Here is a 14,148-nt window from a genome sequence, read left to right as displayed (position 1 = left end):
AAGGAACTTCTTGGATTACATAAGCGAACTCCGAATTGTATGGTTTACGGAGAAATAGGTAAAGATAGATTACAAAAAACAGTGACCCTTCGGATGTTAATGTATTGGTTTAAACTGGTTAACAGTAATATGTCAAAGATAGCGCATGTTTTGTATAATTTTCAATATGTTTTATCGGCGAGGCAAGAAAATTCGATGACATGGGTAATTAGGATAAAAGAAATATTTAACAACTTAGGTCTAACTGCAATTTGGAACAGCCAAGCATCACATCTCACTTTAGCTGGCTTCAGAAGTTTAGTTAGTACCAGATTAAATGATATTTACAAACAAGAGTGGCATAGTAATGTAGACAAAAATTCTCAATGTTTAAATTATCGAATTTTTAAAAAGGATCTTCATTTTGAAAAGTATTTTCGACATCTTAATGATTCACAGGCAAAAAATTTTATGTAAATTCCGTTGCGCTAATCATTAACTGCCAATTGCCAAGAACTGCCAAGAAACGAAAGATTTGTACCCATTGTAATGAAGAGAAAATTGGCGATGAATTTCACTACCTTTTTCAGTGTAGACTCTTTAATGAACAACGAAAGAAATACTTAAAAAAAATATTACTGGAAATACCCAAACACTATGACGATGGATCAATTATTTAATTGTCAAAAGAAAACAGTCCTTTCCAATTTAACCAAGTTTTGTAATTATATAACGACACATGTTTAGATTATTAGTATTTTTTTATCCTTTTTGCAAATACTACATGCCTTTTTACAGGCTGTGCCTTCTTTACAATTGATATATAACTTATTTGTCTTTTCACTCTCTCCTCCTTTTTTCTTCCATCTCTCTACTTCTTCTTCTTCTCGTTCCCGTCTTCATATTTCTTTCATTCTTGTTCACTTAGCGTATGAATTCATTTCCGTATGTCTTTGCGTTTTTCTTTTTTGTTTCTATTTTTCTTTTTTTTTCCTGAACCAAAAGTCACTCGTATATCTTTTGTTAATTCACCAGTCTTGTGTCCTTCTCACTATCCCTCTTCACCTCCATATCCCTTCTCTCTCTCTCCTCTCTCTCTCTCTCTCGTCATATTTCCCTTTTTTTCTTTTTTTTTCTTTTTTTTACCATATATCGTGTATATATTGTATATTTCTGTACATTTTTTTTTTCTTTTCATCAATCGCTTTTCATTTTTTTTGTTATAGTTGTTTTGTACACTTTTCAGAGTTATTTGCAATTATCATTTATTGATATTATAATGTGCTATATGTTTTTCATTGGACTCCGATACCCAGAATTTGGGTTGTGAGTAAATAAACTTTCACTTTCAAACTTTCTCAAGCACCTCTAAAAACAATCAGAGACGCTTGATAAACAACAACAAAAACTTCAAAGACCGCGCGTCTCAGCAACTGAGGTGATGTGCGTATACTAGTAGGCTTGAGGACCGCGCGCTGTCCATTTGTTTTGTACAGGATTAGCACGCACTTTCCAGTCTGCTCAGTAAGGCCTCGTTTGGTACCCGTAGTATTATAGAGTACTGATGAACATGGCGATCACGAACTGTGTGTAAATTGTCTGAAATAGGGTCGAGTTTTCCCTGAGACCGATTTAGTCTGGAGCCTTCTGGAATAAAAGTCGGTCTACCGACTTTTATTATTTTTCTCAAAATACTCCAAAACGACTCATCATTCCGGCAAACCGCGTCAGCCAGGTAAGTTTCTTTGTAGACTCTTTCGATATATTGCAAGCAATTATGAAATGGTGCCAGACGGGTTCTCAGGCCCTTACCAGAACTTTGTTTTCACTTTACTGTCTTCATAGCACTAAGCTCTATCTTTTCCGGTTTGACAGAAGAAGATAAAAATTCCAGAGTTTAGGGACTCTGAGGCTTCAACCCCCCCCCCCCCCCCTTCGGCGGTGTGTGTGTGTGTGTGTGTGTGTGTGTGTTTGTGTTTGGTAAGGGAGGGGGCTCATTTTAACAAATTAAGAGCATATCACCATAAAGATGCAATTTGCCAAGTTTGGTGAAAATCCGTCGTAGATATTTCAAGAAGATGCTGAAAATGTGGGAAATTCCTTTCCTTGCCCTTACCCCCCCCCCCCCCCGATCTGGAGACCCCTTGATCCGCCATAACCAAACATGAAATTTCATTCATTAACGCTGTGTCCTCATAGCACTAACTTAGCTCTATCTTTTTCGGTTTGACAGAAGAAGATTAAAGAAATATCAGAGTTTATGGACGCTGAAGCTTCAACCCCCCCCCCCCTTCGGCGGTATGTGTGTGTGTGTGGGGGGGGGGGGGCTCATTTGAACAAATTAAGATCATAATTATTACCATGAACATGCTATCTGTAAAGTTTGGTGAAAATCCCTCGTAGCTATTTCAGGGAGATGCTAAAAATGTGGAATATCCCCTCCACCCCTCCCCCCTCCCGATCTGGGTACCCCTTGATCGGCCATAATGAAACATGACATCTCATTCATAAATGTATTCATTGCACTAACTTAGCTCTATCTTTTTCGGTTCGACAAAAGAAGATTTTTAAAAAAAAATCAGGATTTTAGGGACGCTGAGGCTTTAACCCCCCTTTCGGCGATGGGGGGGGGGGGGGGCTCATTCTAACAAATGAAGATCATGTCACATGCCATAAATTTGACTGTATCTGCCAAGTGTGGTGAAAATCCTTCCTAGATTTTTCGGAATATGCTGAAAATGTTGAAAATCCCCTCCCCCTCACCCCCCCCCCCCCGATCAGGGCACCCCTGGGTCCGCCATATCAAACATGAAATTTCAGTCATTTATGTCTTTATAGCACTAACTTAGCTTTTTTCTTTTTCGGTTCGACATATGAAGAAAAAAACATCAAGCGTTTAGGGACTCTGAGGCTTCAACTCCTTCCTCCCACCTCCTTGGTGGTTTTTTTTTTTTTTTTTGGGGGGGGGGGTGCTCATTTTAACAAATTACGATCATATCACCATTAAGATGTTATATGCCAAATCTGGTGAAATTTCCTTGTGGGGTTTACAAGAAAATGCCGAAAATGTAAAAAAAAAAAAAAAAAAAAAATTGTCGCTAAGACAGGTGGTAAAGATGAAAATGGTTCATGCGCAGCTTTGATTGAGAGTTTCTCTTCCATCTACGAGTATACATGATATAGGTAAAATGAATGGTTTGCACATTTCCCGGAGGCTTTTGCACATTTACCGGCAAAACTGAACATTTGCACATTTCCCGGCGTCACGTTTGCACATTTCCCGTTGATGAAATTTAGAGATTTGCACATTTCCCGGCAAGACGTTTGCACATTTCCCGGCGTTTGCACATTTCCCGGCGTTTGCACATTTCCCGGCTCCACACACCTCCGCAATCCCAAGTTCATAATACGTCAAACGTCAATTAGACACAATGGACCAGGCGTTTGGAACGATCTCCCTAAGCAAATAATGGCAACTACTAAATTGTATGTCCCTCTCATTCAAGGCAAAAATCTTTTTACCGAAATACAACAGCTTTAGACATAGACACGACATATAACGTATAATAACGTCAAATTAAACTCTAACTTCACACCTTGCATTGTACATCGCAGCACAGTGGAGCACTCATCTCAACACAGTGATTTTTTTTTATTTGCATTTGCCTCTTTAAAGCAAATACAGTGACTTTCCCCCTCTCTTTTATTACCTAACAATTATCGTGATATTTCGGAATTGATAATTCTATTCTATAGGCACTTCTCTTATCCCAGTCATGTTATAAGTCAATTTATTTCGAATAGATTATTTTACCCCGAGGCCTCCATCTATGTCAAGCAGCTTCTTATGATAGCGGTCTCCCACTTTTCTTCTCATACAATTACTAGAAACACATGATCCCCAAATCAATCCATTTCTTTTTATTACGACCCCCCCCCCCCCTCAGTTTTCTCTTTTTTTTTTTCTTCTTAATGCTTGTTACCGTAATGACATAACAGACTATTCGATCATCACCTAGATAATTTACGTTTGTTATTTCTACGGTCTCCCTGAATTTCTTTGTGATATATAATATGCTACGTCTTATATATCGAATAATGCTACGATAATAATGCAAGTATACATTGTGAATCAATCTGTAAAATACAATGTATTATGCTTATCCTTATGCATGGTGTAATATCATAATTTATGTATTCTCTTGCATGTGTGATCTGAAAAAACAGAAATAAAAAAAATGAAACAAGCTTAGCATATATCATATCAATAACACAGTGTAGTGCGAAGCGAGTTAATGCTATACTTCAAAGTGACACAAGCAATCAAAAAATGTGTCTATGTTTATACATGCAATTTAACTCAACAATCACCTTATCTCTGTAGCAAAGCTCTTTTCTCACGCTTCCGTCCTTTTGTTTCACTTCACAGACTTTCACGAAGGGGAGGATTCGTTGGAAATCGAATGATGAATTGATGGCAAGGAAGAGAGCGTCTCGAGCCAGATAGTCCCACTTATCAACGTCGATCCCGTTGACAGTATTGTTAACGATTTGGTACAGGTAGAACTTGTTCTCTCTGGTCTGTATGTAACAACATTTTTTTTTAATCATTACTTTGAAAACAGGTAATAGTAATATTGCACTAATTTTTATTGCCATTAAACATGTTCCTCTTGATTTGAGTTCACACAGACTTTAATCTCGCTTAAGATCTGCATATCGTTTCTTTTCATATAGCCTATCATACTTTTTTTTGCACTTTTGCGGTAACTACTTTAATACATAAAGGTTTGATTTTGCTCAAAATACCCTGTATTACACTATTAAGCAATTGCTACTTTTGAATAGATTTATGTTTAACATGCACTGTTTATGTGATGCTCTAACCATGGGCTTGTATTACCAGTAAAAATGATATTGTTTTCATATTCCACAGATCATTAATTTGACCTCTGAGGACCGTAAGATCAATAACCTTAATTTTTTTTCTCTCTTTCATGGTAAACTTTTATGATATACAGATAAATTATGTTTGCTGCAATGAAATTGTACAGATAAATTATGTTTGCTGCAATGAAATTGTATATTACATGGACAGACAGAAAGAATGGCAGTAAAGCCACGTGCCAGTCTGCATATTAGATACCAAACAGTAAATTAGATTCGGTTTTTGTTGTGTATTTCTACTTTTAAAACTCCTCTGCACCCAGTAAAACCAGTTAATAGTTGTTCATATAAGTCTGAAACTGATCCAGATTTCTCCTTCAAGTAACTGCTTGATATTCCACAGAGCTTTGGTAATAACAATTTATTACCTTTGACCAATGAGTACTGAAAAGGTAAATTACCTCAATGTAATATATATAATATATATAATATTATTGATGTTTGATGTATATTAAAGGCAACGCTTTACTGTTATTGATTAACAAACCATGCATTTCTGTCACGAAAACAGTATCTAATCATTCTACAGAATATCGGTCATTAACCACTGGAGCCCAAGTTTGACCCCTAAGGACACTGAGGGATCAACTGTTTAAAAATATCAGAATATTGATGTTCACCAAAACCATGTATATCTATTACAAGAAAGTAGCGTCCAGAACACTTAAAGTATCTGCTCGTTAAACAAAACATTGACGATTATCATCAGACCGCGGTGCTCCGTGGATGATAAGAGCTCAAAGCCCGATGTTTGTTGTAATTTGTTTATGATGTTTAAGTGTTTGTATAATGTTTTAGTTCAATGCATTTTTGTTACAATGAAAGTGTCTAGAGCTTTCCACAGACTGCCTCACTTTGATTTCTGAGGACAGTGAGACATCGTTTTCTCAGCATGTCAAATAATATGGATTTAGGTGATATGTACATACATAGAGTAGACCATAAGGCTGAGCGACATGTAATTTGTGCATGTCTTTCTTAAGGAACTATAGAGCAGTTTGAGGTTAATAAATAACTGGGAACGTCATGGAGTTACTTGTTTTCATTATCCAAGAAATCTATGTCAGAATTCTAACACATTAAATTTCCCGACTTGAGTGTGTACATGGTTGACGGACGCCAAGTGTTGGTAATAATATGCTGTCTGCATTCAAACAACTGTAGAAGAGTGATGGCTTCTTGTATATCATACGTATCGCCTTACGAAAGGCGCTACATGTTCATGACTTACTTATATTTCTACTGCATTATGTTTAATTGAAACATCATTTATGTGTGTGTGTGTGTGTGTGTGTGTGTGTGTGCTTGTGTGTGTATGTGAGAGAGAGAGAGAGAGAGAGAGAGAGAAAGAAAGAGAAACAAGTAGTCAGTAACCATTAAGTGAAAACGTCTTCGTGATCTAAATATCATCAACAGAGGCACATCGCACTTATCATAATCGGATAGTGATATTCATTTTCAAGTAACAGGTAGCTGAGAAAGTTCACTTTTTATCATTAAAAAGTAAAGATTGTTTACCAATTAGCACATGGTATATGAATATTCGTTCTGCTATAGTATATTGTTAAAGAGCCAGTGTATCATGTAGAATGTTTGAATGTCTCAGAATTTCATAACCTTTGCACTGAGTTTTCACAAGTATTTCTGCATTCACTGAAATCGCATTATCCATAATTCGGGAACTTCCCCTTTGATAACAGAATTTAGTCTTCGACAAAATTAAGTATGCAAAAAAGGCAAAACGGTATATATGTAGTAAGTTTATGAGATAGTGGAATCAATGTTTTCTTGGGTTTTTTGTTTTTTTGTTTCTTTGGGGGTTTTTTTGGCAATCACTAGTTTTCGTGAGATTTTTTTTTTTTTTTTTTTTAGGGGGGGGGGGGTTAATCTGAGTAGTCGAAATTATAAGTAGATCAGGAATATCAAGGTAGGACTGCATAATCTCCTTGGTGTTTATTCCTTTTTTCATATTATGATATGTATTCAAATATGGAAATATTTCAGAAACTTGTAAGTTTTTTGATCTTAGCCATTAGCAACTAACCTTCTTGTGATTATTGTTCTATATGCAACATGTACAGTAATTGCAGAAAAGAAAATTACTGTGCAAAAAGTGTATAATAAGGACGGTAACTCATAATTGCATATCTGCAAATAATTTGCATGTTAGTTTTACAAAATTCATTTCTGTAAATTAGATTTACATTTAAGATTTAAATTAGGATTTTTGTTTAGAAAAAGGTTAATCGGATGCGGCGTATTCGAATAATGTTAACAAAGAAAAAAAAAAATGCCCGGTTCTTAATGAACTTTAACTTTTGATAGAATGCCGCAAGCATGATACACATTGGAAAAAATAATAGACAAATTCACCTTTAACAATGTTTACTGAAAATGGTTGGCATTTCTGTACTATCAAACGACTGCATTATTGAAGGCCCTGTCACACCTTTCCGACTAAAGTGCTTGTTATAGGTACTGTTGGTACTGTCACTGTGCGTGCTATCTGCCTGAAGTCACAAGCAAGGATTGCCCGGTAAGGTGTTTTATTTATTTATTTATTTCTAATCTTTTATCAGGGTAGCCCATTCACCAATAAATAGTGGTCTTCCATGATATATGATATATGATATATGATATATATGAACAAATGTACATTAAGTAGCAAAACGTACGTATACAGAAGATAACGTATAGATACATACTGTACATTGTAAAGTAACATACAAAATACAGTGGATGTTGATTATGCCACAACAAGAATTCACCACAATGCCGAAATAACAATTAAAACGCTATTATACAGGAATGATTAGCTAGCCCAGAATAAATTTAGTGTATTACTAATACAAATAACAACTTTGCTTAAGCAACCTCTTATATGGATATATGAAGAAGCTGATCTAATTGAATAATCCTGCCTATTCACCATTCAAGTAGAGAAGATACAATTGGGCTGCACTTGTGACAAACAGAGCGAAATCTTAGCACACGTAAAGTTCCACTGTCTATTAGCCTTGTGTGATGTTTATGTACATCACTAGGCTTAACTAAGTGTACCCGAAGGTATGAAGGTGCTAAGTTATGGATGCATTTATATATCATCGTAACGCGACTGAACTCGAAACGTTTGTCCAGTGTCATCCATTTAAGACTTTTGACTAAATCAGCCGACGGTGTGTCAAATATTTTGTCCAAAATCATTCGTGCTGCCCTGTTTTGATTTTTTTTTCTTATAGCTTAGTTGTATGGGAATGAAATCTGTTTGACCAAACAACAAAACAGTAATCAAATTGTGGTAATACTAGACTGTTATAAAGTAATTTTAAGGATTTGGGGGCAAAAAGGCCTTCGCTCTCTTTATCATGCAGACACTTTCCTGGGTACGTTTACATACATTTCGATTTGTTTAGACTATTTCAGTTCTTCATCTATTAAAACACCTAAACATTTGGTGAACTGAACTCTTTTAATCAGACTACCATTTAATGAAATACTGAAATTTTTCAATTTTCCCAAGATTAGCACGGGAACCGATTATCATGAAAGAAGTTTTGTCAGTGTTAAGGACGAGACGATTTTCCTTAATCAACCCCATTACTTTGTTTAGTGCAACATTTATGTTTCTTCTAAAACTGCTGCGTCATAAGCACTGACAGTGAGGGTCGTTTCGTCAGCGTACGTATCTATAACACCTTCTGAAGTACACTCGTGTAGACTGTTGACATAAATTGAAAATAAAAGGGGACTAAGAATTGACCCTTGAGGTACACCTAATTTAATAGTTGAAGGGTGGGACTTGGCTCCTTTAAATTGCGTCACTTGCTTTCTGTCACTTAAACAGGATTTGAACCAATCTACAGTCGTCTTGCTACACCCTATACACTTGCCCTCCGAAGATCTATGAAGGCAACTCCAGAAATTTGATTATTACCTATATTCAATGACCACTGATTCACAAGTTTTGCAAGAGCAGTTGATGTGGAATGAAATGGCCTAAGACCAGATTGATTAGGGTGTTATAAGTCATTCGCATTCATGAATTCGCTCAGTTGTTGATGTACGGCCCTTTCGATAATTTTACTCACGGTTGGTAAGATTGAGATGAGGGGGTAGTTATTCAACGAAGAAATATCTCCTGCTTTAAATAATGGTACTACCCGAGCCTTTTTCCATTCACGTGGAAAAACTCCCGTAGACAGGGATTTGTTAATGATATCGCAAAGAGATTCTGCAATAACATTCTTTGTTATCTTTAAAAGTTTGCAGCTGATGTCATCTTCTCCGGTTGTTTTATCTATGCCAAGAAGTTCGATCTGTGTCACTACAAAATCTCTCGTTATCATACTTAAGTTAAATTGAGAATGAGATGGAACTAAACCGTTGTCCTCGTCTAATATCATTTGAGAAGTATTCCTCTCTATATATTTTGTAATTTTAGTTGCATAAGATATGAAAAAATTGTTGAATGCTTCAGCAATATTTGCATTGTCCGATACTTCTGCACCATCAACGTTTATGGTATTGGGAGAAATGGGTGATGATTGATAGGCGTAAGGTCTCTCAAGCTCTTCCATATTTTCTTACTGTCGTTACGATTTTGTAAAATTTGGTCAGTGTTATACTGTTTTTTTCTCATTCTCACGAGATGAGTAACTTATATTCTTTAGATATTTATAGGTATTCCAAAGATCATCACTATTGTTAGCTTTAGCAGCTTTGAGAACCTTATCACGTTCTGTCATGAGCTTAACAACCTCATCAGATATCCATGAATATGCATGTTTTCTTATCCGCTTTTTGCGCAAAGGTATGTGCTTTTTGATAACATTATTGAAAAGAGTCAACCACATATCACACGCGTATCATCAACATCGTCTATATATATATATATATATATATATTTTTTTTTTTTTGACCTGCCACGGAGCACTTCTCAAATCACTATAAAATTCCTCCTCATTAAGATTTTTGAATGAGCGAAATTCTGCATATTCAGATTTTTGATGGATCTTTGCACTGAAGTCTCGAATAGCATATACCTAATAATGATCACTGATGCTAGTCTCAAATATTCCTTATTCACTTTTAAGTTCTTTGTCTGATACAAATATCAAGTCAATTAAAGTAGAAGCAGTATTTGTAACTCTTGTGGCAGTATCAATTAACTGACTTAGTCCGTACATATTTGTATAAAACATTCCTTTTTCGGCATTCACATCAGGTTGGTGTGGCATATAATTACAATTGAAATCACCTGATATAATACAACTCATCGGTTCCGAGAGAGCAGAGTCCAAATTCTTGTCTAATTCGTCAAAGAAATCAACGTGAGAATTCGGAGGTCTGTAAAACTCCCCAACAAGGATGGAAGGCTTATTTGGATAATGAAATTCAAATCAAAGGCATTCTAAAGTACATGAATTCAAATCGTCTCTAATTTTATAGTTGAATCTTTTGGAAATATAATTATATAGCCACACCACCACCATGTCTTGTACGGTCTTTACGTAATAGAACATAATCATTGATATGCAATTCAGAATCATCAATCATAGAATCACAAAATGTCTCATTCAAACCAATAACATCAAGTGATGTATGTCTAAGAAGTAATCTAAGTTCATCAATTTTAGAAATTAAACTACGAATATTCAAATGGGTACATTTTCAACCCCTCTTTCTGAGCGGAGGAACTGAACCATTTATCAAATTATTAATTTTACTTTTGATTAGTTTATGTGGTCGCTCCTGAAGAGTATATTGTGCAATTCAAATTTTCGGTACCAACTTTCAAAGCACTGTTAAAAATTGGCTGAGATTTTGACTTCGATAAACGAGAACCCGCACAATGTTCACCGAAGTTAGAGCGAGAGGTGTGACGTGTCCTTGAGCATGCTCAAACTTATTCCGGGTGAGTCGCGGGGGTTGCCACGCAGAAGACTAGTAGAAGGGCCGTAGCCGTAGTTCTTCGCAGGCAACTTTCACGCAACTCGCCCGTAACTAGAAAGTGAGTAGAACGTAAGTAGCACACGTCCAACAGGTAACACAAAACTCGCCCAAAACTCGCCCAAATCCTTGTCCGCCCACAGAAAATTATCCTGCGTGCTGGAAAATACATATACTCAACTAGACTCGGAATTTGTCAACACTGACAAATTAGGTGATCCGATCTATTGGGAAATCAATGATTTGAGTCCTGATCCCAATAGGCATGACTATACAGGTTTCATCTTTGTTGAGGGGACATTGGCCATGTGATGTTTGGAGTCTCATTTAGAAAAGGGAGTCAGACCCTCCATCTTTGGTACCGAATTCCGTATGCACTAACGAAGATACAGAATGAAGTATATTTGATCTTTGACCCCATTTTACACACCAAAGATGGCATCTGAGCAAAAAGTGGTTATTTTGTGAAATGATTCTTGTAACATGGTCTTTGCGTGTGCAAAATATGGGAAAGATAGGACAAGTATTCACCAAGATACAGGATGAAACATTTATGACCTTTGACCCTAATTTACATACCCAAGATGGTGTCCGATCAAGTAGTTGTTATATTATGAAATGATGTACGTGACATGAACTAAACATGTGCAAAATTTGAGGGTGGTAGACGCTGTTTTTCTTGAGTTATTGCAAAGAAAGTTGCAGAAAGAAAAGAAACATGTCAATACATTGAAGATAAGCTTTAAATTCAACCATGTTTTTTAGCATTATCCCGACATCGTATGAAAAAACAAAAGGCACATTGACGATAGCGCAAAGTCTCAGCTACAACATATTAAAATCTGGGAGAAATTCAAAGAAGGGTAAGTGAGCTAGTGCTCGATAAAGACAATCATGTCATTTTTCACATCTAGAAAAATTCCCTCCCATAGAGATAACACGTCATAACGAAGGTACAGAAAAAAAGTACATATGACCTTTGACCCCACTTTGCACAGACAAGATGGCATCTGAGCAAAAAGTGGTTATTTTGTGAAATGATTCTTGTAACATGGTCTTTACGTGTGCAAAATATGGGAAAGATAGGACATGTATTTACTAAGATACAGGATGAAATTTTTATGACCTTTGACCCTAATTTACATACCCAAGATGGTGTCCTATCAAGTAGTTGTTATTTTATGAAATAATGTACGTAACATGAACTAAACATGTGCAAAATATGGGGGTGATAGGGGCTGTCTTTCTTGGGTTATTGCAAAGAAAGTTGCAGAAAGAAAGAAGTATCTCAATACATCGAAGATAAGCTTTAATTTCAACTAAATTTTTTGACGTGATGCCGACGTCGTATGAAAAAACGAAGGGCACATTACGATAGCCCAAAGTCTAAGCTACAACATATTAAAATTTGGGAGAAATTCACCGAAGCAAAAGTGAGCTAGTGCTCGAGAAAGATAGTCATGTCAATTTTCATTTCCAGAAAAACTGCACTCCCATATAGATAACACGTAAACTGGTCAAATTTGACAAGATTACTTTCAATCCATTTTTTTACGATGCCGTCATCCAATCAAAATGCTGTTATTATATCAATGAAAGAGCATTTAATAAGCTATAACATACTGAAATTTGTGTGAAAATCGGCAAAGGATAAGTGAAATACGCTCGAGTGAACTTGAATTTTGATGACGTCATTTTGAAAATGTACTTTATTTACTTTATTAAGAAATTTGATATCTGATTTGATATTTGATATCTATTTGATACTGTATATCGCCATTGACGCGCGCGCGGAGTTTCAACTTTGACGGGCCCGTATGACGTCATATTGAGTCGGATTGACTTGAAACTTGGTAGAAATATCCCTTGACTTTTCAGGTACCCGATCGAAGTGAAAAAACGGGAAATTTCTATTGCATATGAGCTGTGCGTGCCTATATGCGCGCGCGCGTACGCGTCCGTCCAATTTTTTTCAATTTTCCAAAAAATGCTCCAAATGGTCTGAAACGTGTGCAAAAAAAATTTGAGCTCGATTGGAGCATACAAATAATTCAACGCGCGCGTATGCGCGCTTTTTAATAATAAGTATGAATTTTGATAATATGAGTAGATTGCGCGTGACTTGAAATATATATGACGTAAATTTCATTGAAAAATTCCATTCCAATAATGAGATATGAATGAAAATGTGTTTTCATATAATGACGTCATAGTGACGTCACGGTCGACTGATCACTATGATTTTATTAGATCTGTCGTCTTTGGGATACGATACATATATGGTATAAGTTTGAAATTGATAGGAAGAGGACTTTCTGAGTTAACCGCTGCACAACTTTTGGGGAGAAATAACAAGAACTAGAGATTGTAATTTGTCATTACTGACAAATAAAGGTGATCCGATTTTTTTTTTTTTAAATCAATGATTCGAGGTCTGATCGCATTAGGCATGACCATACAGGTTTCATCTGTGTTTAGAGACATTGCCGTGTGATGTTTCTATTCTCATTTAGAAAAGGGAGTCATATCTGTCATCTTTGGTACCAAATTCTGTATACACTAGATAACGAAGATACAGCAACAAAATACATAATTTAGGCATGACCATACAGGTTTCATCTGTGTTTAGGGACATTCGCCGTGTGATGTTTGGAATCTCATTTAGAAAAGGGAGTCAGACCTGCCATCTTTGGTACCAAATTCCGTATAGGCCTACACTGTAACGAAGATACAGAATGAAGTATGTTTGACCATTGACCCCACTTTGCACAGCCAGGATGGCATCTAAGCAAAAAGTGGTTATTTCGTAAAATGATTCTTGTAACATGGTCTTTGCGTGTGCAAAATATGGAAGAGATAGGACATGTATTCACTAAGGTGCAGGATGAAACATTTATGACCTTTGACCCTAATTTACATATCCAAGATGGTGTCTGATCAAGAAGTTATTATTCTATGAAATAGTGTACGTGACATGAACTAAACATGTGCAAAATTTGAGGGTGGTAGACGCTGTTTTTCTTGAGTTATTGCAAAGAAAGTTGCAGAAAGAAAAGAAACATGTCAATACATTGAAGATAAGCTTTAAATTCAACCATGTTTTTTAACGTGATCCCGACATTGTATGAAAAAACGAAGGGTAGAATACGATAGCCCAAAGTCTCAGCTACAACATATTAAGATCTGGGAGAAATTCACCGAAGCATAAGTGAGCTAGTGCTCGAAAAAGATAGCCATGTCAAATTTCATTTGCAGAAAAACTGCACTCCCATA

The 14,148-nt window shown here is 36.1% G+C and overlaps 1 protein-coding gene across 1 annotated transcript in view; it reads right to left on the bottom strand.

The window, feature by feature from the left end:
- The window catches only part of LOC140245825 (deoxynucleoside triphosphate triphosphohydrolase SAMHD1-like), a 167,707-nt gene that overhangs the window by 22,633 nt on the left and 130,926 nt on the right, over window positions 1–14,148 (bottom strand). The window contains 1 exon segment of the mRNA XM_072325326.1: window positions 4,351–4,560. Within this exon segment, the coding sequence (XP_072181427.1) occupies window positions 4,351–4,560 (210 nt within the window).

Source organism: Diadema setosum, unplaced genomic scaffold (genome assembly GCF_964275005.1).
Source record: "Diadema setosum unplaced genomic scaffold, eeDiaSeto1 scaffold_38, whole genome shotgun sequence".
NCBI classification, from domain to species: domain Eukaryota; kingdom Metazoa; phylum Echinodermata; class Echinoidea; order Diadematoida; family Diadematidae; genus Diadema; species Diadema setosum.
This window is presented reverse-complemented; position numbering and strand designations above follow the sequence as displayed.